Source organism: Pantherophis guttatus, chromosome 4 (genome assembly GCF_059756535.1).
Source record: "Pantherophis guttatus breed Tessera chromosome 4, ASM5975653v1, whole genome shotgun sequence".
Lineage (NCBI taxonomy): Eukaryota > Metazoa > Chordata > Lepidosauria > Squamata > Colubridae > Pantherophis > Pantherophis guttatus.
This window is the reverse complement of record NC_142066.1, coordinates 131,832,754-131,860,490: the sequence shown is the minus strand read 5'-3', so window position 1 is coordinate 131,860,490 and position 27,737 is coordinate 131,832,754. Positions and strand designations below refer to the sequence as shown.

Here is a 27,737-nt window from a genome sequence, read left to right as displayed (position 1 = left end):
AATAACTTACTCTAATGTAAACCCTCAAATATGCTAAGTGTAGTTTTTTTAAAAAAATCTGAGGAAAAAATAGTCTTATGTTTCTGATTAAGTGAGAAATTTCATAAAAGATTGCTATAGAATCTCTGGGATATTTTATATTATTCTGTGTATCTTTTGGATCGTTGATGTGTCTGTTCTAAGTGCTGAAAAAGGTTAACACTGCTGGGCTCCTTTTATCATCTTTTTATTTCTGCTGGAGAGACAAGCCGTTTCTGAAAATAAAATTGTGCAATGCATTCTAATTTTGAACCTCAGTATCCAGGTGAGTGAATCCAGTACTTATATGGCTATTCAAAATTTGACTCCGGTGAGTGAAAGTTTCTTCTGGAGTTTGATAATGAGCAGTGTTGCAGGAGCTCCTTCATTATGTTTCTTAGTTTACATTGGTCATCTTTATGTTCCATATTTGTATTTTGTTGATAAGAAGATTTGGCTGGCATCCAATTGAGTCACTTTGCTACTGCAAATTTTGCTCATAGAAAAAAATCTGTTTAATTAAAATGAAACATAATGCTTTGATTCCCCTTGAACACATTTTTTTTTTTTTTTTTTTTTTGCAAACATGTCCAATTCTTCATTAAACTAGGTGCTTGTGCGATGTCCTTAACTAAATGCTTGGCACTTTCATTTTTTTCATTTCATTTCATTTTATTAAATTTGTATGCCGCCCTACTCCCAAAGGACTCAGGGTGGTGAACAGGCACGAAATAAAACACATAAATACGAAAGTTAAAACATGATTAAAACCTAATTAAATAATTTTTGCCCGAGACAATTTAAAACTCCCAATAATTTAAAACAAATTAAAATTTGAGTTTAAAAATTTAAAAGAAGGGGAAAAAATTAGGCCAGGCCGGCCTGCTGGAATAGGAGTGTCTTCAAAGCACGGCGGAAAGTGCGCAGATCCGGGATCCTCCGTATCTCTGGGGGGAGCTCGTTCCAGATAGTAGGTGCCCCCACAGAGAAGGCCCTCCCCCTAGGGGCCGCCAGTCGACATTGTTTGGCTGACGGCACCTGGAGGAGCCCCTCTCTATGAGAGCGTACCGGCCGGTGGGAGGCTGTTTGTGGTAGTAGGCGGTCCCGTAAGTAGCCAGGTCCTAAGCCATGGAGCGCTCTAAAGGTGGTAACCAAAACCTTGAAGCACACCCGGAAGACCACCGGGAGCCAGTGCAGCTCGCGCAGGAGAGGTGTCACACGGGAGCGCCATGTTGCTCCCATAACCACCTGCGTGGCCGCACTCTGCACCAGTTGGAGCCTCCGGGTGCTCCTCAAGGGGAGCCCCATGTAGAGAGCGTTACAACAGTCCAGGCGGGAGGTAACGAGAGCATGAGTGACTGTGTGTAGGGAGTCCCGATCCAGAAAGGGACGCAACTGGCGGATCAGGCGAACCTGATGAAAGATCCTCCCGGTCACGGCCGTCAAGTGCTCTTCTAAAGACAGCCGTGAGTCCAGGACGACGCCCAAGTTGCGAGCCCTCTCCGTGGGGGCCAGCGATTCGCCCCCAATAGTCAGCAATGGCATCAACTGACTATATTGGGACGTCGGAAACCACAGCCACTCGGTCTTGGATGGGTTGAGTCTGAGCCTGTTCCTCCCCATCCAGATCCGCACGGCCTCCAGACACCAAGACATCACTTCAAGGGCATCGTTAGGGTGGTCCGGGGTGGAGATGTACAGCTGGTGTCATCAGCGTACTGGTGGTACTTCACTCCGAAACCACGGATGATCTCACTCAGCGGCTTTACATAAATGTTGAACAAAAGGGGCGAGAGGACCGACCCTTGTGGCACACCACATATGAGGGGCCTCGGGGTCGACCTCTGCCCCCCTGCCAACACAGACTGCAACCGGCCGGAGAGAAAGGAGGAGAACCACTGTAGTACAGTGCCTCCCACCCCTAACTCTTCCAACCAGTGCAGCATGATACCATGGTCGATGGTATCAAAAGCCGCTGAGAGGTCTAACAGGACCAGGACAGAGGAGCACCCCCTGTCCTGAGCCCTCCAGAGATCATCAACCAACGCAACCAATGCCGTTTCCGTGCTGTACCTGGGTCTGAAACCTGACTGGAACGGATCCAGATACATCATCTCATCCAGGTGCTGGGGAAGCTGTTGCGCAACCACACTCTCGACAACCTTCACCACAAAACGAAGGTTGGAGACCGGACGATAATTAACCAACATTGCCGGGTCCAGGGAAGGCTTCTTGAGGAGAGGCCTCACCACCGCCTCTTTCAAGGCAGCGGGGAAGACACCCTCACCCAATGAAGCATTTATAATCCCCTGGAGCCAGCCTCGCGTCACCTCCCAGGAAGCCAGCACTAACCAGGAAGGACACGGGTCCAATAAACAATAAACAAGCACTTAACTAAACCAAGGTGCTTGTACAGTAGATAGTAGACACACAACTACTAATGAAACTGTGCTGCCAGCATCTGTATACAGCAACTTGTATTTCTGTTGGTGTTATGTTAAATACAAATTCTAGTAATTGGCAAATATTTTCTTCTTTTTCATAAATATTTATATTGTCCTGTTGTTTATAAAGATTAGTTCCTGTTTTTCTTAAGTTAAATATTGAGTGCATATCAGAATTTTGTTGATAAATGCACTTTAAAAAATGAATAAAATTAAGTTTTGAATAAATTCATATAAATAGAATGCATTGATGAATCTACAAAAATACACTTGTAAATTTTAAAAAAGAACGTTTTTAGGGATAACTTATTTCCAAGTTGAAGCAAGCAAATAAAATTGTTCTTTATTTCATTTTTAAATATGTTCCTCTGTTCTTTAACAGCGACAACAAAAACTAATTCTCAAGAAGAGTATTGATTAGATATAAACTGATTATGAAGCAACCCTGGAATTGGTGGCCCAGTCATTTCTTATACAATTAAATCCCTCCTTCTTCTTTATGGAAATTCAACTGTGGGCATTTTAGCATTAGCCTAAACAATGGGTTTGAATATGTTAAGCCCCTAACAATTAGAGAGAAGTTTGGGGCATTGAATAATGTGGAATGATGCAATTGAATCTGACAGCTTTAACAGTCAGCCCTCTCATGGGACCTCAAAGTTGTTCACACTTGGTTTCATCTCTCATCACATGCTGAGTATTAAAACCTTACTGGAAGGTGTCTTAAACTTAAATGAGGTGTATATCAGAAAATATTTAGTATCTTAAAAGTTGAGATGACTGAAGAGTTTGTGCTTTTTAAAAAGATATTATAAGATTCAGTAATATACAGCAGGACAATTTTTGTTTAAAAGTAAATTTTGAAATGCAATGTATAGCTCAGCAGAACTTTTTTTCCTCTACCTTCAAGTCATTTCTGATCCTAGTGTCTGCTTAGACTAATCCACACAATTGTATTGCCAAAATGTTCGGAAGTAGTTTGTCATTACCTTCTTTTTAGGGCTAACATGGAATGACTGGCCTAAAGTCATCCAGCTGACTTCGTGCCTAAAGAAAGACTCACTCTCCCAGCACACCCAGATTGGTGAAGTGTTTAGTGAAGTTGTATAAAGTCTTTGTGTTTCAGTATCAGCAGATCAGATGCATTACATATATTGCAATGTATTTGGTAAATTAATTTACATATTTATATCAAAATGTCAATGTTTTTCTATTTTATTCTTTAAATGTAGGTAATGAAGGCAAAATATTCAGCCTGTTCAATACAAACATTAAAATAATATTTATATGATTTGTTACTGTGTTCCAGTGCTACATTTTTTATAATCAAAGGATTTTGGGAGTATATAGATACATACACAGAAAACAGACAGGCACACAGACAAATATATATAGAAATAGACACACAAGCACACACACACAACCAGTTTATTTTAATTTCAGTGTTATCATTTTAGTAGTATATTTCAGTTCTTAATGATTTTCATTAAATTAACCCAAGTCAAATAAGGTGTATCATACTTCTAAAAGTGCTAAAAGTTATGCCTTGATTTGACCTTTTTCATATGTTCAAATTATCCTACATTTTAATAAATGCTTTTTAATGAAGTTGAAATACATTGTAAATGGTACAAAATTGATAATACCAATCCAAAATAATACCAAATAATACCAAATTGAATATTTATCTCAATCTGTGAAATTGTTATACTATGTAGCTTAGAGAGCTAAATCCCCCCTTTTAACCTTTTTAAAAAAAATAATAAAAAACTGTTTTGTTTATGGCACTGTTGTAGTTACATAACCAATTTTTAAATTTTTATCCCAGTGCAAAGATTGCATTATAAATATAATGTATAGCTAATGATAGAAGAAACCAGTGATATTCTATCTTGATCAGAGAATGCTACTGCCTTGGTATCAGGTTTAATGTTTTTCTTACATTTGGGGAAACAATTCACCAGAAATGAAAGTTGGCATTTTCCACAGCTTTTATTTAAATAGCACAATTATTCTGTTAAAACAGTACTGTCTTGTTTACCTTTTAATCTTACTTATTAATCTTTTATCTGCTAGAGTAACTAAAAAGACAATAAGTAAATTAATAATTTTATAAAATCCTTCCTTTCATGAACTTTCATTTGAAAAATGATTTGTTTACATGAAGGAATGTACAAATGAATTCAAAATTTTTCATAATCTTTAGTAACAAAAAAAAAAAAAACTGCTGATTTTGTTCATGTAGTTGCTTGTTCACTGTTTGATGGCTCTAATCTAAAAACAAATAACTATAGTACCCAGCATACTTACGTGAATAAGTTGTTATATAAGATGTGATGAGAACATGTTTTTGTTCCATACAACCATTTGATATATGCAGAGTTATAGAAAGTTTCATTGGACTTTTATAGGTTTCAGGTGCTCAAATTCACACTATTTCTGTTGAAATTACATGTTTGTAAACCTGCTTCAGCTTTTAAAAAGTTGGGACACAGGATGTTCTGTGTAGGTACTAGGAACGTCTCTAATTTATATGATCTCATTTCTCCTTTTAAGTGTTAATTTTTTATACTGTTGTATATCTTACTTGTGAGAATTGAATTACTGTTTAATTATTCATTAATCATGTGAGGTTTATGAATGAATAGATATTATGCAATGGGAAAAATACTTTATTAGAGGGGAGCCTTATTCTTTGGATCTGGAAAGTGGCATGCTCCAAAACAACAATGAAAACATCAGTCTTTTCAAATGAAATTTCACAATCTCCTCCCATCCTTGATTTTCATTGCTAGATCTCATATTTGTCTTGTTTTGGGAAAGGGAAAACTAGAAAGAGATAAAGGACTGACTTTTCTTTCTCATTGTCTCTGGAAAAATGTTTCTTGGCACAACTGTTAAAAAAATTGTCTTGGTTGAGGATAAAACCTACCAGTTCTTTATTCTCACTTCCTAATAGGAAAATGTTTAAGAAGTAGTTCCTAGAGGTTTATAAGCAAGGTTTATCAATTATCACTTTAAAAGTTGGTTTCAGGAGTGAAAGACCAGGTCCAGAGGTGAAGGTTCAGTTAAGCTGATTTATTGCTAAAAGCTTATTCACAGGAATTGTCTCAACTAATAGTCAGTACCTGGCTAGAGTTAGATCAGGGTCAATGGCATTCAAGGAGAGTTGTACTTAGTTCTTTTGTGGCTAAATAAAGGTTCTAGGTTGATTCCCCCTTTTCACTCAGCTTCCAGGTTCTGCCACTCCTTCTTCTATATTTGGTAAGTATGGAGTGTTGGCAGATCCTAATGGCAGAGAACAATGCCATTAGTACAGAACTGTGTTTCTGGTAGTTGCACTTGTGCAATTTTAACAATTATTTTGAAGCATTTAAAGTTTTGTTGATCACAAAGGTGGAATTATGATTACTTTTTTTTTTTTTTTTGCTGAACCCACTAGCCTATTAAATGCAGTACTTAGCATACTATTTAAATACTGCCTCCTTTGTTTAATGGGTAGTAAGTGTTCTTAACTGTTTTGGACTGCATTTGGTCTAGTAATTTGTTTGTAAAGCAAATGTGTGTTCTTTTCAAATTTCAAATTGAAAGTGCTTATAATTTCAGTCATTTTAATGGTTTGTGTATCAAAGCTGTAAGATGATATATTTTTTAGAAATTCTGTTCTGAAAAATAATAATAATATGTCTGGCCATTACACTTCTGAATTAAGTTTTCAAATGCCATAAGTTAATTGAGAGTAATGTAGTCAAAAGATGTTTTTAATACAGTGATTAAGCAAGATTTTGCCAGACTTAGAACTGGGCAGAATTCAGTTTATCTTGTTGAGGGTTCATCTTCTCTTGCTTGACTGAAGTCCCATTAGAAAAATTGAGAATTGTTGTTAGCAGGATGGATGGATGGATGGATGGATGGATAAATTGTGTACCAGTAAGTCAAGCTGGCTATCTGCCAAAAGTCTATTCCTTATTATGAGGTTCAGGGCAGAGCTGTGATTTTGGTGAGACCTTTATTATATAGAAAACATACCTGGAAGTAGAGCTGCTTTTCTTTTATGGGAAAAATAAGCTTTCATGTGCATAAAAAAATAGGAAGTTACTAAGCAATAAGCAGGTTGTCCTGATGACAGAGTACAACCAAGGAAATACGACTCAGGGGTACAACTGAAATGGGGCCTTTTGACCCCATTGCATTTTGTGAAGTAAGGAACAGGAGCATTTGTGAGACATCTGTTGTCTACCTGCCTTATTTTGTAAATGGTTTTAAAAGATTAAACAATTAGTGTAAGCACATGGACATCAATAAGCAAAATCTTTATATTCCCAGTGTGATTTAGAAATGTGGGTAATTCTTTGTGTCAGCAATATTTTGAAAATATAATTCATGGTTCATTGTAATTTTACTATAAAGAAAATCCTACAAATGCATTTTTACTGTGCTTTTAAACTTCTATCAACAGGATACTTGATAACTTCATTGGATTGACTAGATCAATTTTTAATTTAATATGTTAAATATATCTTTTAAGATTTTCCTTCGCATATTTCAAATTTCAATAATTCTGTGTTTTGGCAGGCATTACCTGGATCTTCCCTCGGCCTTCCTCCCTCACATGTCTATGGCAATAGGTTAAATTCTAACTCGACAATGGCATCACATACTACACAAGCTGAAAACATTCAGTTAGGCAAGTTAAAAAATGTTTTAATGGTATATGTATTTCTAAAAAAATGTTTTTTATTGATCTGCATGCTCAACTGCTAGCTGCATTTTACACACAAATAATGTTTTACACCACAGAGTATGTGAAATGTAAATGTTTAAGCAGAGCAATGAGCAGGCAGGAATGCAACAATGTCTCTTGTGACTTTTTGTGATTGATGTGTTCAGTTGCTTTAGTTCTTTGCAATGAAAGTAGCATTGGGTTTTTGTTGTGAATCGTTTAAATCTTTATTTGCATAATTTATGGAATTATATGATCTCTGAGCTGGTATAGCTGAGATCCTGTTACATAAATTCACCAGTAACTGAATGAATACTAGTGGTCTTTTTCATAAGTACTAGTTTTTTAAAAAATTAATGAGCTTCTGGATTTGCTTTGTTTCATTCTATCTTTCAGGATTTGTTGACATGTCCTAATAGTCATGCCTATCTGGGGGAAGGGAATGAGTTTAGCAGTTTACCAAGAATGGATCAGTCATGTCTTGCCCTCTAAAAGGCCAAGGGTCATTTGCTGCAGAATAGGGGGAGGGCTGCCTTGAAAGGGGCAGATAGGGTTATTTTATTGAGAGGCCATAGAGAAAAATAACCCTTTTGAGTCATGCCATGCAAGACATTTCAGTATATTTGACAAAATGTTTTTTAAAAAATCTTTTCATCTCTTATTGTTTTTTCTTTTTACATAAAATTGGAAATTGCTAAATATTTATTCTTGCTTAAATAGAAAAGAAACATTTTCTAGCATTTGTTGCTAAAATTTTGTGAGAAAAAGTTACTAGTAGAAGTGACTGTGTGGAATATGGTTTGTGAATTTTCCTGGGATGCAAAGTGTTAAAAAATACAAAGCCTGAGGATTTGCTGTGATAAGCATACAGATTAGCTGTCCGCAGCTGTGATTCATTACTTTCACTGCAGAAATTAAAAGTGGCTGAGGGGAGGGTACTAGAAATACAAACCATGCTTGTGTGCTGTAAAACTGAAAGCAAAGAAAAGACTAAGGCTAATCCATGGCCTGCTTCACCCACAGAAATTTGTACGGAGAATACTTTATCCATTGCAGTTAGCAGCTTTAAAGTAGTAGTCCTCTCTGATATTGCTACTGGAATAATTGCTAATAATGAAGGACATCTTGAAATGAGCTCAGTCTGCGACATTTTAAAATCTTAGTTCAGAAAGAGTCACTTTTGGCTGTGAAATATTTGCTGTGCAGATCAAGATCTTGGAGACAATAGCCGGAGCCTGGTTGGAAGGGGAGGTTCACCCAAAGGAAGTATTTCACCACGGTAAGCAAAATTTACAATCATTTAAGGAGAAAAAATATTTTTAAACTACAGAAACTTTTATAAGGTGCCCTATTTAAGTTGAATAAAATTATTTAGGTTCAGTTGGAGTAAGAAAATATTTTAGATTAGTTTGAAATCACAGGGATATCTAACATAATAAAGCTATGTCTTTTTCTCATGCATAGAAATTACTGAAGAATTAGGTACATTTTTTACATTATCTGGTCTCACTTATATAGTTAATTTTACAGAAAAGCAATTATCAAATGGATGCTATAAGAATATTAAATGCAAATATTTGTGTCTGTTTGGAGTGTAACCACACTGAAAAAAGGGAAGACTCTTGTATAGGCAATGAAATCAATATTTTTAAAAAATTAAAATAACTAGGATTCAATCAGCAGTTGATAGGTCACTAGCATAAAACCATGGTACTGCACAGTGAGTGTGGAAGATTTTCTAATAATTATTGGATAGCATTTTAAGTGTTTCACTTTAATGTATGATTAGCAGTACACATTTCTACTATAGTCTGCAAATAGTTAATATATGGATAATAAACTTAAAAAAAGAATGTCAGTGTGCCACTTTTGCTTATGAATTGCTATATCATGGATAAAGTGTGTGTTAGTGATCTGTGGCCAGATTTTCAAGAACCTGGAGATCTCAAAGACTGACTGAAAAATATATCCACTCTGCAAATTAGGCCAATGGTCATCTTAGGAACAAATCCTTTAAAATCTTTTGAAGCTGAGTGTGATCGACTTCTAATTAGTGTTGTAGAAATATACCTCTACTTACTGAAATATAAAGTTATATAAGAAAGTAGATCTCTTTCTTTAAAATGGTTTAGTTTGAACGGCTTTTATACATAATTATTTGTAAGGTTCCAGTCCCCAGTTACTCATTTAAAATTAAATTAAATTGAGAATGTAATATTTCTTTGTTCTTCATGCTCCTTTTCAAATTTGTTAAATCTTAATTTTAATGTAAGCTCTGTGAATAATGTTTAAGACTGTTAACTTTTTATTTTAGCTTTTTTAGAAGGATTTTGCCCACTGTTTTAAGGCTGCTAAGTAGATAAGAGAATTAAGGAATCAGAATCAAGACATAATACTGAGAAAAATTATTTTGTTGTCCCTTGGATTTTGTCAATTATAATAAAATATGCATGGATTGAAATAGCATAGAATTGCCAAATTTATACACAATGCTAGCAATAAGCATACTACTTAATAAACATGTATATCGATATATGGAGGAAGGATTTAGAAGATCCACAGTACTATAGAATGTATGTAAAGATTTTCATTCCTTAAATGAGGCAAAAATAATCTAAAACAGAAATACATGTGTCAGAAAGGTGCATATTAAACATAGCAAAGAGTCCTCTTCATTTTAATCATATTCACCTACTTTTAATATAAAAGCTGTCAGAATTATATCTAGCTAGTGACCTTCAGTGAATCTAGTACCAAAAATCCAGCAAAGGCTCAGACTGTTTTTCAGAGGAATTATTCAAGAAATACGTAGGTATGGGTGATTTGTTCTCTGTCATTTTTTCTTTATACATACACATAGCCAAGCATCCAAGATATTTTAATTTTACTGCAATCTCTTATACATCTGTGGCTATATAAGTATTTCCATAAAGTTTATACTAGTGTTCAGCAATGCATTCAGGGCAACAAATCATGTTGTGTAGCAGTACTGCTTGAAGAATACAATACCTTTTGAAAATATGTCAGTAATTTGCTAGTCATTGGCTAGTAACATCCATAAATATTTTTATCTTAATTTAATAATTGTATAATTCAATACAGTATATTATATCATCCTAGACATGGATGATGTGGTTGATTAACCATATGGAAGAGCAATTTACTGTTGGGTGAATTCTGATATTAAAGAGAAGAATGATTAGTTAACACTGTAATTTGAGTGCATGCCAAAACAAAAAAACAACAACAACTGGTGAAGGTTTATGATCTATTTGAAATTTTAATCCTAAAAACTAAGAAAAGATTGGTTCCTTTTAGTAGCAGAAATAATTCTGGTACAAATACTACAACATTAAATCATGATTAAGTACATTTGTATAATATATGAATATAATTTATTCATTATTCCATCTCCACCTTCACCGATTGCTTGGTATATACCTTCTATTGTGTAAAAAAGCCTGGAGTGCTGGCTGTGTGTGTGTGTGTGTGTGTGTGTGTGTGTGTGTGTGTGTGTGTATTAATATGTGTATTTTCAATGACAACTGGGAACATGGGAAAATAATGTTATATATTTTTACAGTGAAGCAAGGGAACAATTACAATTCACCAACAGAAAAGGGTTGCTAAATTTATTTAATTTCAAAATACTTATGTATAAGTTCTGTGATTTGATTATTTTGATACATCATGCTGCTATAATGATATTTGTAAACACATATAAAATGCTTCACATTTGACATTTTAGTTGAAATCATTGTCATCAAATAATTTGCAATGTTGGTTTCTATGCATTTTAGGATATAAAACTTTCCAAATTGTTAAGGCCTGTTAAGGCCTCTGTAAATTAAATGTTGGTCATGATTTCCTAAATTAGTGTATTGGCTACATAAATATTTAATACTTTCCTGCACATCATTATGGCTGCTGTTCCACTCCAAAAGGGCTTTTTCTGTTGTTATTAATTTATGAATTCAATTATATAGTGATGTCAGATGAATTCTTACCAAAAATATTCATTTTTAGTGAAGATATCTGGGGCATGATAGCTGTTTTTTGTTATATCTTCTGTAGATATTTAATTGGAAGAGACAGTTTTGCTCTTTCTTTGTGCATAGGGCTGAGCATTTTATCAAGGTACTTATTTGATCTGATATTTTCTAAGTATATTATAATTAATTTCATTATATATGTACATATTTCTCATTATGTTTATGTGTTATTAAAATACCCTAAAAATTAGTACACTTTCAGTTATTTATGTCATATTAAATTAGTTAACCTAAATAATTGAAGTTTTGATTTTAGTGCAAAACTCTCCTAAAAGAATTGACATGCGGGAACTTCATCATTAAACTCTTTGGTACTGAGACCTATAGGTATCTTAAGGAGTATTGATTAAAAGAGTTAAGAATAGCCAAGAAAACTGATATGTGTATATTGTATATATCTCCTCTCCCTTTGTTCTTTTAGTGTAATTCATAACCTTTCTACAGGTCTCCTGTAAGCAATTTACAGATTCGTTATGATCAATCTGGAAATAGCAGTGTAGAACATTTGCCTCCAACACCATCTACTATAGAACAACTTTTGGAGAGGCAGTGGAGTGAGGGACAACAGTTCTTGCTAGAACAAGGAACTCCCAGTGACAGTAAGTTTTTTATCCTGTCCTGGTTAATTTTTTGATTGCTTTTAACAATATGCATTGATGGCCTTACTATGTAATCTAATATCCATCAGAAAAGTATTATTGATATTTGTAAATTTTATATGTAAAAGATGATCATCATGCCTGGAATGTACCCATATGTTAAAATGTGATTCTAATCATCTGTTCATTCCTGGTATGTAAAGACATGCCTAAAACATTAGTCATTTACTTTAATTTTGCTGCAGAATTATTCTGAAGTGGGAGGATGGTGATAAGAAAGAATTTGATAATGAAAGATGAGATCATAAATTTATTTTGAAAAGATATAATTAAAGCTTGTCTGAATCTTCAATGACTAGTGATATCTGATTACATATGCATATAAATGCATTAAATATTTGAATTGTTTTAAAATTATTTTATTATTTTACAAAATGTTTCTTTAGTATATTTTCTTGATTACCGATCATGAGTGAAGTGCCATCTAGAGGTATGTATGCACGTGTATGTGTGTGTGTACTTTGTGTGTTTTTATGAATGGTATCCTGACAAAAATGCTAATTGTGAGGAAATTCATGCAGGGATAATCCTTTAAACATGATAGCTGGAGGACAGGTTTAGCTAAGTCTTATTGCATCTCATTTGGGCACACTGAGAGTTCCTTTGTATATTCTTGAAGAGGAGGGATAAAAAGCTAAATCCTTGGGAAATGACCAGATGTGCCTGCACTGCTATACTTGTGTCTGTACTAGGCCTAAAGGTCATGTTAAACAAATACAATTTAGAATTTTAAAAGCAGCTTTTATGATGCTATAATGGCTAAACTGTCTTTATGTGCTAACTGAGGAAAGTTCCAAATTTTATCCAGAATTCAAATTTCAGAATAGAAGTGACTGAGGATGTGCTTTATTTGCAGGAAGAGGGCAAGGGCTGCAGGAGCCTTAATGATCCCTGCTGGGTCCTCTTTAAATGGACATTGGAAACAGCTGGATTCTGTTGATTTAAATGCAATAAAAAGTTCTCATTGATTACAGAAATTCTGTGGGGGTTTTTTTTACATCAGCAATTGTCTTGAGATTATAATGATTCATTGGTTTATTTTCTTTTCTGAAACTATATTGTTACTATTTGTTAATAGAAGGGATATTTTCTCCCAGCCTGTTTTCTTTAAAAAAAATCACCATTTCAAATTGAATAAAGTAGAAAACATATGTACAATGTGTTCACAAACTTTAGAAGGGCAAATGATTGCCTGTGCTTCAAAGACTCTGGACTGAAGCTTTGAATTGTTAAATATCTCCACAAGAAATTTAAAAAATTATGATGTTTAAGAATTTCACAATATTTTTGATACACCAATAAAGATACTGCTCTTTCCATAGTGGCATTGGCACTATACTTCCAGCAAGGGAGGAATCTTAGGCTATATATTTGTGGATGAACAGATCTGGTGCACACATCTGGTCTGTCTGTCTGTCTTATGTAGAAATAACACAATTTAATTCTCATCATGGCTAATTTCAAGGAACTTTGAAATATTTTCTGTTTCTTCAATATTTTATATAGAGATAATTTACATTGCAAAGAAATATTCTCCAGCAATTTATTAGCAAACAAATAATTACAATAATGTACCTATCCAATTGCATATACAGAATGATGCACAAACAATTTTTAGCTGCAACTTTCAGAATTTTAAAATGTTTTTGTTTAGTTTTAGGCATGCTGAAATCTTTACACCAGCTTCAAGTTGAAAATCGCCACTTAGAAGAACAGATTAAAAATCTAACTGCTAAAAAGGAGCGCCTCCAGCTCTTAAATGCCCAGCTTTCAGTTCCTTTCCCAACAATAGCAACCAACCCAAGTCCTTCTCATCAAATGCCTACATTTTCAGCACAGACTGGTAAGTAGAGAAAAGTAGGTCTCTCTTTTAAATTGAGTTTTACAACAATTTCTAAAAGGCTTGTAGGCTCTTACCTAAATAAATAATGAATGTTCTCTGTGGGAAAAATAATTTTATTATTCCTCTCTTCTATAAATGTCTTCCAAAATGAATAAAGCCTGAGAACATTTTCAAAGAGAAAGGCACATGCATATTAGATATGTTTAAACTTTTGAGGATGACCCAAAGGGAAATTGACTTAAATTATCAGTTTATATACCTTTATGATGTCAAAAATCATTCATGGGTAATGGGATTTCCCACCTAAATATTATAAAAACTGCAGTTCAAATAACAGCTTTCTTTTTAACTTTGTCTTCCAGCTGTGATTGAATCCATTATCAGCAATAAAAATTTTGGACATAAATAGCTTGATTTATTAGGTTCAAAGTTTAGATTTTATTAAATATCTTCACATAATTTCTGCATCAAAAAGCATAAGACCTTATTAAAATTGTTTTTCAATTGTCAATCTAGCTGTTAGCTCTGATTCTCTAAACAGCAGCAAAAGCCCTAACCTGGGAAGCAGTTTTCTACCTGACAACTCCCTCCCTGTATTAAATCAGGTACTGTTTTTTAATAGCTTTTACATATCTCATTAGTTAATACTAATTTCCTATTATTTTGCTGTTTTGTGAAGTTTGATACAGCTGAGTCTTTGTATTTTTATTAGGAAATACATTCCAGTGGACAAAGCACTAGCAGTTCCTCTGCTCTTTCCACTCCACCACCTGCTGGGCAAAGTCCAGCTCAGCAAGGCCCAGGAGTTGGAGGAGTTCAACAGGTCAATGGTGTGACGGTGGGGGCACTTGCCAGTGGAATGCAAACTGTAACATCCAACATTCCCACAGTGGGTGGAATAATTGGAACTCTGCCAGGTAACCAGCTGGCAATCAATGGAATCGTTGGGGCTTTAAATGGAGTAATTCAGACTTCTGCTACAATATCACAGAATCCTTCTCCTCTAGCTCACACAGCTGTGCCACCAAATGCAGTCCATCCTCTGCCAACCACACTCAGTAACAGGTAAATTCTTTTGCCAAGTAGATATGTAAATAGGTATATTTGGATATAATATTCTTAATGATGAAAGTATTTGCTTACAGGTTTTTGTCTCTTTTATGTCCATCCTGCATTACACAAGTAATTTACTAAAGTATGTTTGGATTTGGTGGCGTATAGGTTCAATCAATCAATCAATCAATCAATCAATCAATACATACATACATACATACATTCCGAACTGCATTCTCTACTCTTCCTTCCTATCTCATAGTTCGCATTTTACCTTAGAATGTTTATGAGAATACAAAATTAGTGATATATGTGTAGGAAAAGAGAAAAGTCAGACTATTTCCTGAAACAATTTAGCAATTTGGTCTCAATCCCTGCATGCATTCATGCTGTGCAAATTAAACACCATAAAGGCATAATAAATCAGTCTACAGTAGAAAATCAAAGAGGATGCTCCACAGAATGATGACCATCATCAAAAAATTCCTGTCTCATATAGGTCCTAGGTTCTCAAATTTATGTTTGAGACACCCCTGAGACACATGATTGCATCTTAAGCCTTGCAACTGGCTCGTATTTACAACTCACTCTACCTTTCTGTGATCTCAATCACAATTTGCAACATATTTTGCCATTTTCCAGCAGAAGTTTGAAACCCCATTTGACATGCTGGATTCAGTTAATGACCACATGGTTTGCTTTACAACTGTCATAAAAAGTTCATAAAACCAAATCTGATCAGCAATCCTTCAACATACAACCATAAAGATTTATGACTGAAATTCTATACTCCAGCATGGTCATAAATTGAGGACTAGATATAGTTCAGGTAGTTTTCCTGCACTACAGGAATTTAAAAATTCCCTATATTTTTTAAATATTAAAGAGGCATTTGTGGCTGTCATCATTGCTTCTTCAGCATAGTTCAACATGCCACTGAAAATGTGGATGAGATTTTCAATATTTGTATGATTAAATACACCAGTTATTTTATTAGCATATTAATGATATTAAGTACTTTGTTAGTTCAGTTGTACTTATTTACTAATGTTACATCCGTAAATGTTGTATAAATAAACTTTTAAGATCAAAATTGAGCATATGGTTAGAGAAATACATGATCAGCCTAGGCACATAAATCTGTGTATATTTTAGTTTTAAATGGTTTAGTTTTTCAGAAAGTAGGCTATAGAAATGATTCAAGCATGTTTGCTCAGTAAAATGCACTTCGTTATTTCGTAGAACCTCTGGACTTGGATTTCTTCCTGACCAGCAGAGACAACTGTTGCTGCATCAACAACAGCAACAATTTCACCACTTACTAAATACTCAACAATTCACATCAGTAAGTGTTTCTATTTTATCATTATATTTTCAATGTTCAGGAATAAGTGTTGATGCTTAGATATTACAGCCTGTCTTTGAATGTTCATGGATAAGACAAGGATCTGCAATTTAAAAAAAAAACAGGAAAGAATGTGATTAAAAAAACATAGGCCTTATGACTACCTTAAAAGATTTGGCATGTCTTCGCTTATTGCATCAAAAAATAAAAGAGCAATAAGAGAATGTACACACTATTAACTAGAGAGCCAGTTTGCTCTAGTGGCTAGGGCACCACGCTATAAAATGGGAGACCACGAGTTCAAGTCTTGCCTTAGCCATTAAAGCCAACAGGGTAACACTCTCTCTCAGCCCAATAATAATTTATAGGGTTGTTGTAGGAAAAATAAGAGGCGGAAGATACGTTGGATATGTTCACTGCCTTGAGTTATTTGTAAAAACAATAATTTCAGGAAATTAATTAATTAATTAATTTATATATCATTGTGATTTCTGATCCACACATCTGGATTATCTGCCTGCAGAGAGTCCCATTCAGACCTGTCTAGGACTTTCAAACTTGTTTTATTTATTTATTTATTTATTTATTTATTTATTTATTTATTTATTTATTTATTTATTTATTTATTTATTTATTTATTTATTTATTTATTTATTTATTTATTTATTTATTTATTTATTTATTTATTTATTTAATTTATATCCCGCCCTTCTCCCCGAAGGGACTCAGGGCAGTGAACAGCCGAGAATTAAAATAACATGCAATATAAAAGTTAAAATAATTAAAAATAAATTAAATTAAACAGCCGCCCCAATTTAAAACCCCTAGCAATACAATTAAAAACCCCTAAAACCTATTCAGGCCAGGCCGGCTTGCTGAAATAAAAACGTCTTCAGGGCCTTACGGAAAGTGCGGAAATCCGGATCAGCCGTATTCTGGGAGGTAGCTCGTTCCAGAGGACGAGTGATCCCACAGAGAAGGCCCTCCCCCTGGGGGCTGCCAGCCAACATTGCTTGACCGACGGCACCCTGAGGAGGCCCTCTCTGTGAGAGCGTATTGGCTGGTGGGAGGTTATCGGTAGCAGCAGGCAGTCTCGTAAATACCCTGGCCCTAAGCCATGGAGCGCTTTAAAGGTGAGAACTTGAAGCACACCAGGAAGACCACCGAGAGCCAGTGCAGCTCGCGCAGGAGAGGTGTTATATGGGAGCGCCATGTCGCTCCCGTGATCACCCGCGTGGCCGTATTCTGGACCAGTTGGAGCCTCCGGGTGCTCCTCAAGGGGAGCCCCATGTAGAGAGAGTTAGCGTAGTCCAGGCGAGAAGTGATGAGAGCATGAGTGACTGTGCATAAGGAATCCCGACTCAGAAAGGGGCGCAACTGGCGTATCAGGCGAATCTGATAAAAAGCCCCCCTGGCCACTGCCGTCATATGCTCTTCTAAAGACAGCCGTGTGTCCAGGAGGACGCCCAAGTTGCGAGCCCCCTCTGTGGGGGTCAATGACTCGCCCCCAATAGCCAGCGATGGCGCCAGCTGGCTATATCGGGATGCCGGCATCCACAGCCACTCGGTCTTGGAAGGGTTGAGTCGAAGCGTGTTCCTCCCCATCCAGACCCGCACGGCCTCCAGACACTGGGACATCACTTCAAGGGCATCATTGGGGTGGTTTGGGGTGGAGATGTACAGCTGAGTGTCATCAGCGTACAGATGGCATCGCACCCCAAATCCATGGATGATCTCACCCAGCGGCTTCACATAAATGTTGAACAGGAGTGGCGAGAGGACCGACCCTTGTGGCACCCCACAGCGCCTCGAGGTCGACCTCTGCCCCCCTGCCAACACAGACTGCGACCGGTTGGAGAGATAGGAGGAGAACCACCGCAACACGGTGCCTCCCACCCCCAATCCCTCCAGCCGGTGCAGCATAATACCATGGTCGATGGTATCAAAAACCGCTGAGAGATCTAATAGGACCAGAACAGAGGAGCAACCCCTGTCCCGAGCCCTCCAGAGATCATCAACCAACGCGACCAATGCCGTTTCTGTGCTGTACCCAGGCCTGAAGCCGGACTGGCACGGGTCTAGATAGATGGTTTCATCCAGGTACTGCGGGAGCTGTTGCGCAACCACACTCTCAACAACCTTCGCAATAAAGCGAAGGTTGGAGACAGGACGGTAGTTAGCCATAACAACCGGATAGGAGGCTCCTAGACATAAATTCCCATTGATTCCCTTCAATCTGTTTTCTGTCATCGCAACTTTTAACATTTTTGTTCTTCTGCTTTACTGAAAGCATTTCATTCCTTATTTTTAATTTTTTTAAATGTCTTTTTAGCATTTCTTCAAAAATCCTTAAGAGTTTTTCATCAGGACATGTTTTTTTCTCTCACAGATTTCCAACCTTGAGCCTTATGACTATAAGACTATTTCACAAGTGCTGGTGTTTGAGAGGAAATGGGCATGAATTTGACTTTTTTGCCTTGGTGAAATAGATTTCCATTAGCTCTTCCATGCATTTACTAAGTAGTCTTGTTGTCTCCCAAATTGCCTGGTGATCATCTCATTTTTCCAAAGGTTGATTGAACTATCCACAATCTGGAGGGATTACATAGATCTCTATTGCACCACCATTAACATATCTCATTAAACATTCAGAACTTTTTCAGTGGTTTCAGATTTCAGTCAGGGCAATAGGAAAAAGCTTTTATTTCCTGCCTTCTTGAATTATCCTTCTATTGTTCCTGCTGTTGCTGAATTTATACTGTCCAGTCCTTACCAATTTTTGTTCAAGCGCATGATCTGATCTCAGAAACATATATTTAGGTCCCTCTAAAAACCTACTTTTGCAGAACTGTACTCCTACCTATTGGGAAAGTCAAAACCAACATTTTCCCTTATTGGGAAAAACCATTCTCCATTGAGAGTGGAGACAGCAGCCAGCGTGGGTAGTGCCCATCCAATCAGCTAGAAGGACTGAGCCTGCCAATAATTCTTAGTCCCGCCTCTGTTGCCGGGCAGGCCAGCTTTTTGGCTCAGTCCTTCAGCGCTGGCTGGTGTGTGGGACTGCTCTCTGTTAAAAAACCTCCTTTATCTTCTTTCTATTGGAAATTCTTCGGTTTTCTTGACTTGGACTGTTTGACTATTCTCTGCTGATTCGACTTGGGCTTTATCTGAATTTTCGGCTGACTTGGACTGTTCTGACATCGGTTTGAAGGTTGTGTGAGTACAATTTAGGCCTCGTTAACATCGGCCTCTCCTGGTTTTGCCAGGGGCGTGGGATTCCTCCCCCTCCGTCCCTTCAAGGAAGATCCTGTTTGTCCGGCAATCTGATCCTCGAGGGACAATCTCCCTGTTAGAATTTCAGCATTCCCTGTTTAATTCCGCTCCTCGCTTCCTTGAGTGACTTGCAGTTTCGGCGGGCTTCAATTAATGGCGCCCGCCATTTTGGATTTCTAAATTTCAAGCCGTTTGGGGGGAGAGCGCTAATTTAGGGCCTGCTAGCCTCAGTTGCCGCCGGAACGCTCCTTTTGCGGCGAAATTAATTTGAAAGTTTAAGGGTGACGGGCCTTTTTCCCTTGTTGAGGAGCCTCGCGCCCCCACCTCTGCGCCACTGCGACTGGCATTTGCGGCTATTTAAAGTTGCCTCGTGGCCATTCAGCACATTTAAGCGGATTGCTGGCTGCATTCTGCACAAGCAGCTGAGGGGCTTTGCGCCCCCCTCCCCCTCCTCATTACTACAGAGGCACTGATCCGAAGGCCTTCAACTCTGCCCTGTGGAGCTTCACGCCCCCTTCTTTGTTACAACCATTGTGGTTTGGGACTCTACCTCCCTTAGCAGATTGGTGGGGTTTTCGCGCCCCCGTTAGTGTCTGGTTTTATAACAATCATTGACTGTGGCCATTTATTGGTCTATTGGCTAGATTTATTAAATTTCTTCCTACTAAGGCGTTTCTACAGGCCCTCGCCCCTCCCACATACTTCCAGGCCGTGGAGTTGCTACGCTCCCATTTGACCTCTCTGGCCTTTAAATTATAATAATTAGAGGCGGTTTATTCGAAGCTTCCTCGTGTGGAGTTCCTCTCGCTCCCTCTTATACATTCAGAATTGATAAGTGTGACTCAGTCTTGTGCGTGGGAGGTTACATTTCTCTATCTCGTTGGCTATCATGCCTAAGGCCCTTTCTAAGTCTAAGCACGGCCGTAAGGCCAGTGCAGGTAAAGTTGGCCAATCAGACTCCACGTCTGTTACCCAGCATTCTGCCATGGAAGATTCCAGATCTCATTCTGGACCATCTCAATCCTCACGTTCTCACCACAAGTCTTCCTCTCGTGATGTATCATCCTCTTCTTCTAAAGTGGAAAAACGTAGAGACAGAGTTTTGACCAGGTTATGTGACAAAGCATGTGCCCAGTTGTCTCCACCCACTGTTCAACCTCCTGCCTCTTCTAATCAACCTCCAGTCGCTGTTCATTCACCTTCTCCTGACCAGCTTTCCCTTCAAGATTGTCCAGTGACTATTTCCGAGGAAAACTTGTGGGGTTCTGACTCAGTTGCTCATCAACCGGTACCTGATTCAGCAATAGTACAGGAGGCTCCTTCATCTGACCCTGCTCCTGCCCGTCCCTTAGATCCCTCCATTCGTCCAGATCAACTACAACAAATGATCGAGGCGGCAGTTCAACGGTCCTTGGCCGCCCGTTCGGGCCTATCCAGTCGACATGGTTCGGTGAGAGAGACTTCCCCCTGTTCGGCTGGCCGCAGTGATGAAGGATGTTCGCATTCTGTTCGCTCCGCTTCTCCTTCTTCTTCCCATTACAGCCATCCCTCAGTATTCATCGACGAAGGGGGTCCTGATTCTGATCTGTCAGAGGATGAGAATCTCCCTCCGGACCAGCCGTCTTTCACAGGTCTTTTTCCTCAAGCCTTGTTCAAATCGTTGCTCTTCAAAGCTGTCAATACGGCCCGTTTATCCTCTCCGAATGCGGATCCAGCACCCCCCTCGTCTTCCTCTGGACCTCTGGACCCGATGTTCGCTGAACCAGCTAGGCCTGTAACATCCGTTCCTACCCCTCCTCTCTTTCTGGACGTCGTAAAACGACAGTGGGAATCTCCGGCTTCTGCTCCTCTACCTTCAGCTAATGACAAGAGAAATTTTCAAGTTTCATCGGATCTGGAGGCTCTTCTTCAAATCCCTTCAGTAGATGCCCCGGTTGCGGCTCTTCTTCCTAATTCAATGTTCCAGGCGAGCCGGACGAAGGTCTCCGTCCTGATGAACGCAGATCTGATCAGGTTCTTCAGAAGGCCTTTCTAAGCTCCTCCTGGGCGATTAAAGCTACCACTACAGCTTCCTTCTTTAATCGAACAACGTTGCTCTGGCTGCGTCAGTTACAAGATAAACTTGCCCCCGGAGATACTCGTATCAGACAAGACCTGAATAAAATCGTAGCTGCCTTACAATTCTCAGCTGATTCTACTCTACACGCAGCCAGGTTTTCAGCAAAATCTCTAGCTTCGACAGTCACGGCTAGACGTTTGTTGTATCTCCGTCACTGGCAGGCAGACGCCAGACATAAGTGGCGATTGGCTTCGGTCCCCTTTAAAGGCACTAAGCTTTTCAGGGATGCTTTAGATCCTTTTCTCACAGAAACCAGGGACAAAAAGAAGGTTTTAGCTGCTGTTTTCCGGAGAGGAGCTCCCCGTTTCTCACCCTACCCTTCTCGTTCTTACTCCAGAGGTGCGGATGGGGGGTCCTCCTTTTCTCCTACCTTTCCCACTTTTAGGAGAGATGGGTCTTTCAGCAGACAGAGGGGTTCCTCCGATAGATCATTCAGAGGACGTCCCTTTAACTTTAAGAGGCCCTTTCGAGGGGGAGGAGGTCGTTTCGCCCGTCGCCGTCGCTGATTGCCCTGTGGATCCTCCTATCGGTGGTAGATTGGGTCTCTTTTCAGCTATCTGGGAAAAATCCACCTCGGACAAGTGGGTCCACGCCACCTTAAGATCCGGCTTGGCTATTGAATTTATTGCCACCCCCCCTCACACCTTTGTCCGCTGTCCGATTTCTCGTAATCCAGTCAAGAAGTCCCTTATGGACTCATCGGTTCAGCATCTCCTGACCATCAGGGCGATCCAACCTGTGCCTCCCGGTCAGGAGGGTTCGGGATTCTATTCAAGGGTGTTTCTAGTCCCTAAGTCATCGGGGGGGTGGCGTCCCATTCTGGACCTCAAACGTTTAAACAGATACGTTGTGTACCGAAAATTCAAAATGCAATCATTGAAATCAATTCTGGACGGTGTTCGGAGGGGCGATCTCCTCTCCTCAATTGACCTAACAGAGGCCTACCTTCATATTCCCATCCTCCCTTCCCATAGACAGTTTTTAAGGTTTTGTTATAACGGGGCTCACTTTCAATATAGGGCTCTACCATTTGGCCTTTCTTCGGCCCCCCGCACCTTTACCAAGGTGTTGGCTGCCTTGGCGGCTCAACTCCGTATCCGTTCAGTTCGTCTCCTCTGTTATTTAGATGATATTCTTTTGTTGTCCCCCTCTGTACAGCAAGCTGTTTTAGATATTCGTCTGACGGTTGAGACATTGGCGACTCACGGATTTTCTGTTAATTTGGAAAAGAGCCATCTTTCCCCCTCCACTAGATTAGTGCATTTGGGTGCCCTGATTGACTCCGTTCAGGGTAGAGTTTTTCTTTCTCCCGACAGACAAACTAGTCTAAGGCAGTTGGTTTCCCGGGTTGAGAGGAGTCGGGTGGTTTCCCCCTATGTTTTGTCTCAACTCTTAGGTAAGATGATATCAGCGATAGCTATTGTTCCCTGGGCTCAACTGCACGCCAGGGAACTCCAATGGTTTCTCTTACCATTGCAGAAGGCCGGCAGAGGCACTTCATCGAAGCCGATCCCTCTCCCTCCTGCAGTACGAAGATCCCTTCGGTGGTGGCGCTCCCCCGCTCTCTCAACAGGTTGCTTCTTCCTCGAGCCCGCGAGAGTGGTGGTGACGACAGATGCCAGTCTCCTGGGCTGGGGAGCTCATTGCCAAGGTCATCTGGCTCAAGGGACTTGGAATCCCTCGGAAGCTCGACATCCCATCAATTGGCTGGAACTGAAGGCTGTCTTCTTGGCTCTAAAGTCGTTCCGCAGTCTGGTCTCCGGAGCTCATGTCCTGGTTCTCACGGACAATGTCGCCGCAAAGGCTCATTTGAACAAACTGGGGGGCACCAGATCGAAGTCTCTTCTGACCCTAGCAGTCGCGTTGGGTATCTGGTCAGAGCGTCACCTGTGTTCCCTTCGGGCGGAACACATCTCCGGGGTTCAGAACGTTCAAGCGGACTGGTTGAGTCGCCGTCAGATAGACAACGCAGAATGGCGCCTCCTCCCGCTCCTCTTCCAGGAGCTGTCCCTCCGCTTCGGCCACCCTGTGATCGACCTGTTTGCGACTCACGAGAACTCCCAACTTCCGCTGTTCTTCTCGCGATACCCTCATCCTCGAGCAGCCGGCGTCGACGCTCTTCGAACTCCATGGCCTTCGGGCCTTCTGTACGCCTTTCCACCGACGGCTCTCCTTCCCAGGGTCATACGCAAGATTCTATCCGAGCGAGCGGAAGTGATCCTTGTGGCTCCTCATTGGCCTCGGAGACCCTGGTTTGCGGACCTAGTGTCCCTATCGGTGACCCCATCGTGGCGCATTCCTCTCTCGGACAATATTCTCTCGCAAGGCGCTCTGATACACCCAGACCCGGCCTGGCTCAATCTAACCGCTTGGAGGTTGAGCGGGGCTCTTTGAGGGAAGTTCAAGTTCCGGCAGATGTTGTGCATACCTTGTTATCCTCCCGACGGCCTTCTACGGAACGCATTTACTCTGCCACCTGGCGGAGTTTCTACAGCTGGTGTAATCAGGTCGGTGTCTCGCCCTTACAACCGTCTATTATACATATTCTGATGTTTTTGCAGAAGGGCCTCTCCCAAGGCCTCTCCCCCAACACTCTACGCCGACACATCGCAGCTTTATCCTCAGTACTTACCTGCGGATCCTTGCCTTCTCTGGCTCACCACCCTTTGATCCGACGTTTTCTACGGGGAGCTAAAAACTTATGCCCTCCTGTTCTGCATCGCTACCCGACCTGGGATCTTCCTCTGGTCTTGCAATCTCTTACGAGTCCGCCGTACGAGCCACTTCGGACTACCAGTCTCAGACTTCTCACCTGCAAGGTTGCCTTCCTAGTGGCCATCACTTCGGCTCGCCGCATTTCCGAGCTCGCCGCTTTGTCTACTCGTTCGGACCTTTGTGTTTTCCACGCAGACCGAGTGGTACTCCGTTTGGACCCGACATTCGTGCCGAAGGTGAATTCCGTCTTTCATCGGGCTCAAGAGTTGGTCCTGCCAAATTTCTGCCCCCGGCCTTCCCATCCGCGGGAACGTCGTTGGCACTCCCTTGATGTCCGGCGAGCTCTGCGGATTTATCTAAAGAGGACAGCTCCTTTCCGTCGTTCGGAGTCCCTGTTTGTCTCATTCTTACCTACATCTCAAGGCAGTAAAGTCTCGTCTTCAACTATCGGTCGTTGGATTCGTCAGACGATTGCCTCAGCCTATGACGTCAGATCCCTTCCGCGTCCTTCAGGTTTGACAGCTCACTCCACCCGTAGTGCAGCTACGACGGCAGCTTGGGCTACACAGGCTCCCTTGCTAGAAATTTGTAGGGCAGCCACGTGGACTTCTCCTAGCCCTTTCATCCGGCACTACAAACTTGACCAGTTTGCGTCGGCCGAAGCCTCTTTTGGTCGACGGGTTTTACAACGGGTTGTTGCCGGAGAGGACAATGCGGTCCAGTGTGATCCCCCCCTAATATCGGGACAGTGAACTTGGGTATGTCCCACGCTGGCTGCTGTCTCCACTCTCAATGGAGAAGGATCGTTGGTCTTACCTGATACGTTCCTTCTCGTTGAGTGGAGACAGCAGCCAGACCCCCCCTTTTTTTTCTCTGAGCTGGACTTGGCATGTTTCTGTCTCTCTATCTTGTTTCTTCTTTGTCCCACACACCGAGTCTGTCTTCCAGTCTTCGCCAAAGCTGGCCTGCCCGGCAACAGAGGCGGGACTAAGAATTATTGGCAGGCTCAGTCCTTCTAGCTGATTGGATGGGCACTACCCACGCTGGCTGCTGTCTCCACTCAACGAGAAGGAACGTATCAGGTAAGACCAACGATCCTTTAACTCAAATCTGATCACCTTATGCCTATTCTGTTTCTGAAGGACACATCTCTCCAAATTCTTTGGCTCCATGCTTTCCCATTCTTCTATGACATATAATTTCTTACCAAGTTTTTCAAAATCACAATTATTGTACCTGTATTTCCTGAAATAGTTCAAGATGTACTAAGGCAAAACTTTGCAAGTATTGATTATTTCCATATTCTTATCAAATTCCATCACCTCATATTTGTAGACTTGTAACATATATAGCTTTTGCATGTGTTGCATTCTCATTCTCAGAACTTTCCTCTTCAGAGATGTTCCTTCAAGGTAGATCTCACATCTGAATTTAAATTGGTGTGATTTCGTGTCCAGCACTATCTTATCCTAGACAGAGAAACTTCCATCTGCTGAAGTCATTTGGCCACATTTTTGGTCCACTGTCATTGCTAAGATGACATCATGTTCATTCATTCCCTATCAGAGTTCATGCCAATCATTTTCAACTTGGTGATTATCCCTCTGATTCATCCTTAATCTAGATTTTAGAAGCCACGTCACTGGAATACTTTTGAAAATGTATTTAGACTCTTAGCATTCCCAATAAATTCCTTCAGGGAAGAGCCATTACCCATTTTGTCTAAAAAGAGAATTTTGGAGCTTTTTCTGTCTTTTCATTTGTGCATCCTTGTAGTGTCTATTCTATAGTGCTTATAACTGAGAGTTTAGAAGAAGGAAGGATGAATTCCCAGTGAACACTGTTGTCCTCAAGAAACAAAGTGAAATATCACTTAAAATAGTACAGATGTTGCCTTAAAATATGGCAGCTGCCATTTTGACCAATTTAATTTTTGAATCTTGTTGGCTGCAGAGGACGATGTTGTATAATGTATAATGGATTGAATTAATGTTTTGCTGGATGTCTGATCCTTCCCCATGCAAATATGATAGAAAACTAACTACAATTTTCCTATAGAAAGGACTTCACGATCAAGAAAATACATCATATTACATTTTGAATTCAACAAGTTTACTGAATCTTGCCCAGTTGTTCATTTCTTGATATAAATTAAGGAGGAACCTGTTATCCAGTATATGTTTCTAAAGGACAAATTTCTTCATCCCGAATTACTGGGCATGCTAGCTAGTTGGGAAACTAAAGTTAGGAAACATTTCAGTAAATGTTGAAAGGCCACCCCACTCATTTTCTAAATCTTGAATCCAAAAAGGATGAATATGTGTAAAGAAAAATCATTTGCATTGTTCAGAATTTCTCTAAGAGGAGGATAGACATGCCCACGTCTTCCAGAGTGTCTATGGAGATTCTCAGTCATTCAGGTCGTGGTTGTCCCAAAGATGCTTTTCCAAAAGGCAACTGGACTTTCTTTTTTTTTCCCTTTGAAAATGTTTCACTTCTCACTCAAGAAGCATCTTCAGTTCTGAAGAATGAACTGAACTGCCTTTTGGAAAAAAAACGCTTTTGGAACACACCTCTTTGAGAAGCTATTAGATCTGTAATTCCTCAATAAGATCTTGTCAGAATGGTTTTCCAAAAAACAGGTTTGCTTATACCTTATCTCACCAGTATTTTGATTTTTGACATAGCATATTCATCAGTTGTAATTTGAATGTTTGCATTGGTTATTTCACTAGAAGACAGCTGGCATAATCTTTCCTGCCCTGCCCTGCCCTTTCAACTTTTTCTCTTTTTGTTTTATAGTTCACAGGATGAGTGAGAGGTTTGCTGCTTGTTTTCATTCCCTTTTTGTGGCTGTTACATTTGTTCTCTCATAATTGTCTGCTTAGAATGAGATTTTGTTCTTACAATAACCTTGTAAGAGATTATGATTTGGGGCCAGTGAACTTCTTAGTTGGTCATGAATTTGAATCTGAATATTCTATATCCAAGCTCAACCATGTATAATCTCTGATTAGGCATGGAATCCTTCTGCAATGAGGAGCTTTCAGAAGAATATTTTTAGCTTTCTTTCCTGCAATAATGAAATAATATTATCACTTTTTTGTACTCCAAACTATAAAAAAAATGACTCCTCAGGATACAGTGAGAGAGCTATAAATCCTGTCTGAGTGAGAACCATTTGAAAGTTTAGTTTTCATCCATGTTTAACTACTTGCATGAAAAATAATCTATAAAGTAATAACTACAATGTGCCTCCACTATTGTACTAAAGGAACAGCATCAGGCTCTTCTGTATCAACTAGTGCAACAACATCAACCTGAAGTACAGCAACTGCAGCTTTCAGGAGCTACACAGATTCCCATTAATAACTTGCTGGCAGTCTCTCAGGCATCTCCACTTCACACAGCTGCTACTAACCCATTCCTTGCAGTTCATGGGGATAATGCAGCTCCAAAAGTCTCTGTAAGTATATAGAGGTTGGGTTTGTAA

At 39.6% G+C, this 27,737-nt stretch overlaps 1 protein-coding gene across 19 annotated transcripts in view; it reads left to right on the top strand.

Moving 5' to 3' along the window:
* MLLT10 (MLLT10 histone lysine methyltransferase DOT1L cofactor) overlaps nt 1–27,737 on the top strand; it is a 186,990-nt gene that overhangs the window by 157,083 nt on the left and 2,170 nt on the right. For 14 of the 19 annotated variants that reach the window (XM_087892821.1, XM_034402162.3, XM_087892824.1 and 11 more), the window contains 8 exons: nt 7,038–7,149; nt 8,392–8,464; nt 11,682–11,836; nt 13,551–13,739; nt 14,256–14,344; nt 14,452–14,804; nt 16,035–16,137; nt 27,519–27,710. In XM_087892821.1, coding sequence (XP_087748947.1) covers nt 7,038–7,149; nt 8,392–8,464; nt 11,682–11,836; nt 13,551–13,739; nt 14,256–14,344; nt 14,452–14,804; nt 16,035–16,137; nt 27,519–27,710 — 1,266 coding nt within the window. The remainder of the gene's footprint in view (nt 1–7,037; nt 7,150–8,391; nt 8,465–11,681; nt 11,837–13,550; nt 13,740–14,255; nt 14,345–14,451; nt 14,805–16,034; nt 16,138–27,518; nt 27,711–27,737) is intronic. The other 5 variants (XM_087892828.1, XM_087892818.1, XM_034402163.3 and 2 more) reach the window with 1 other exon arrangement.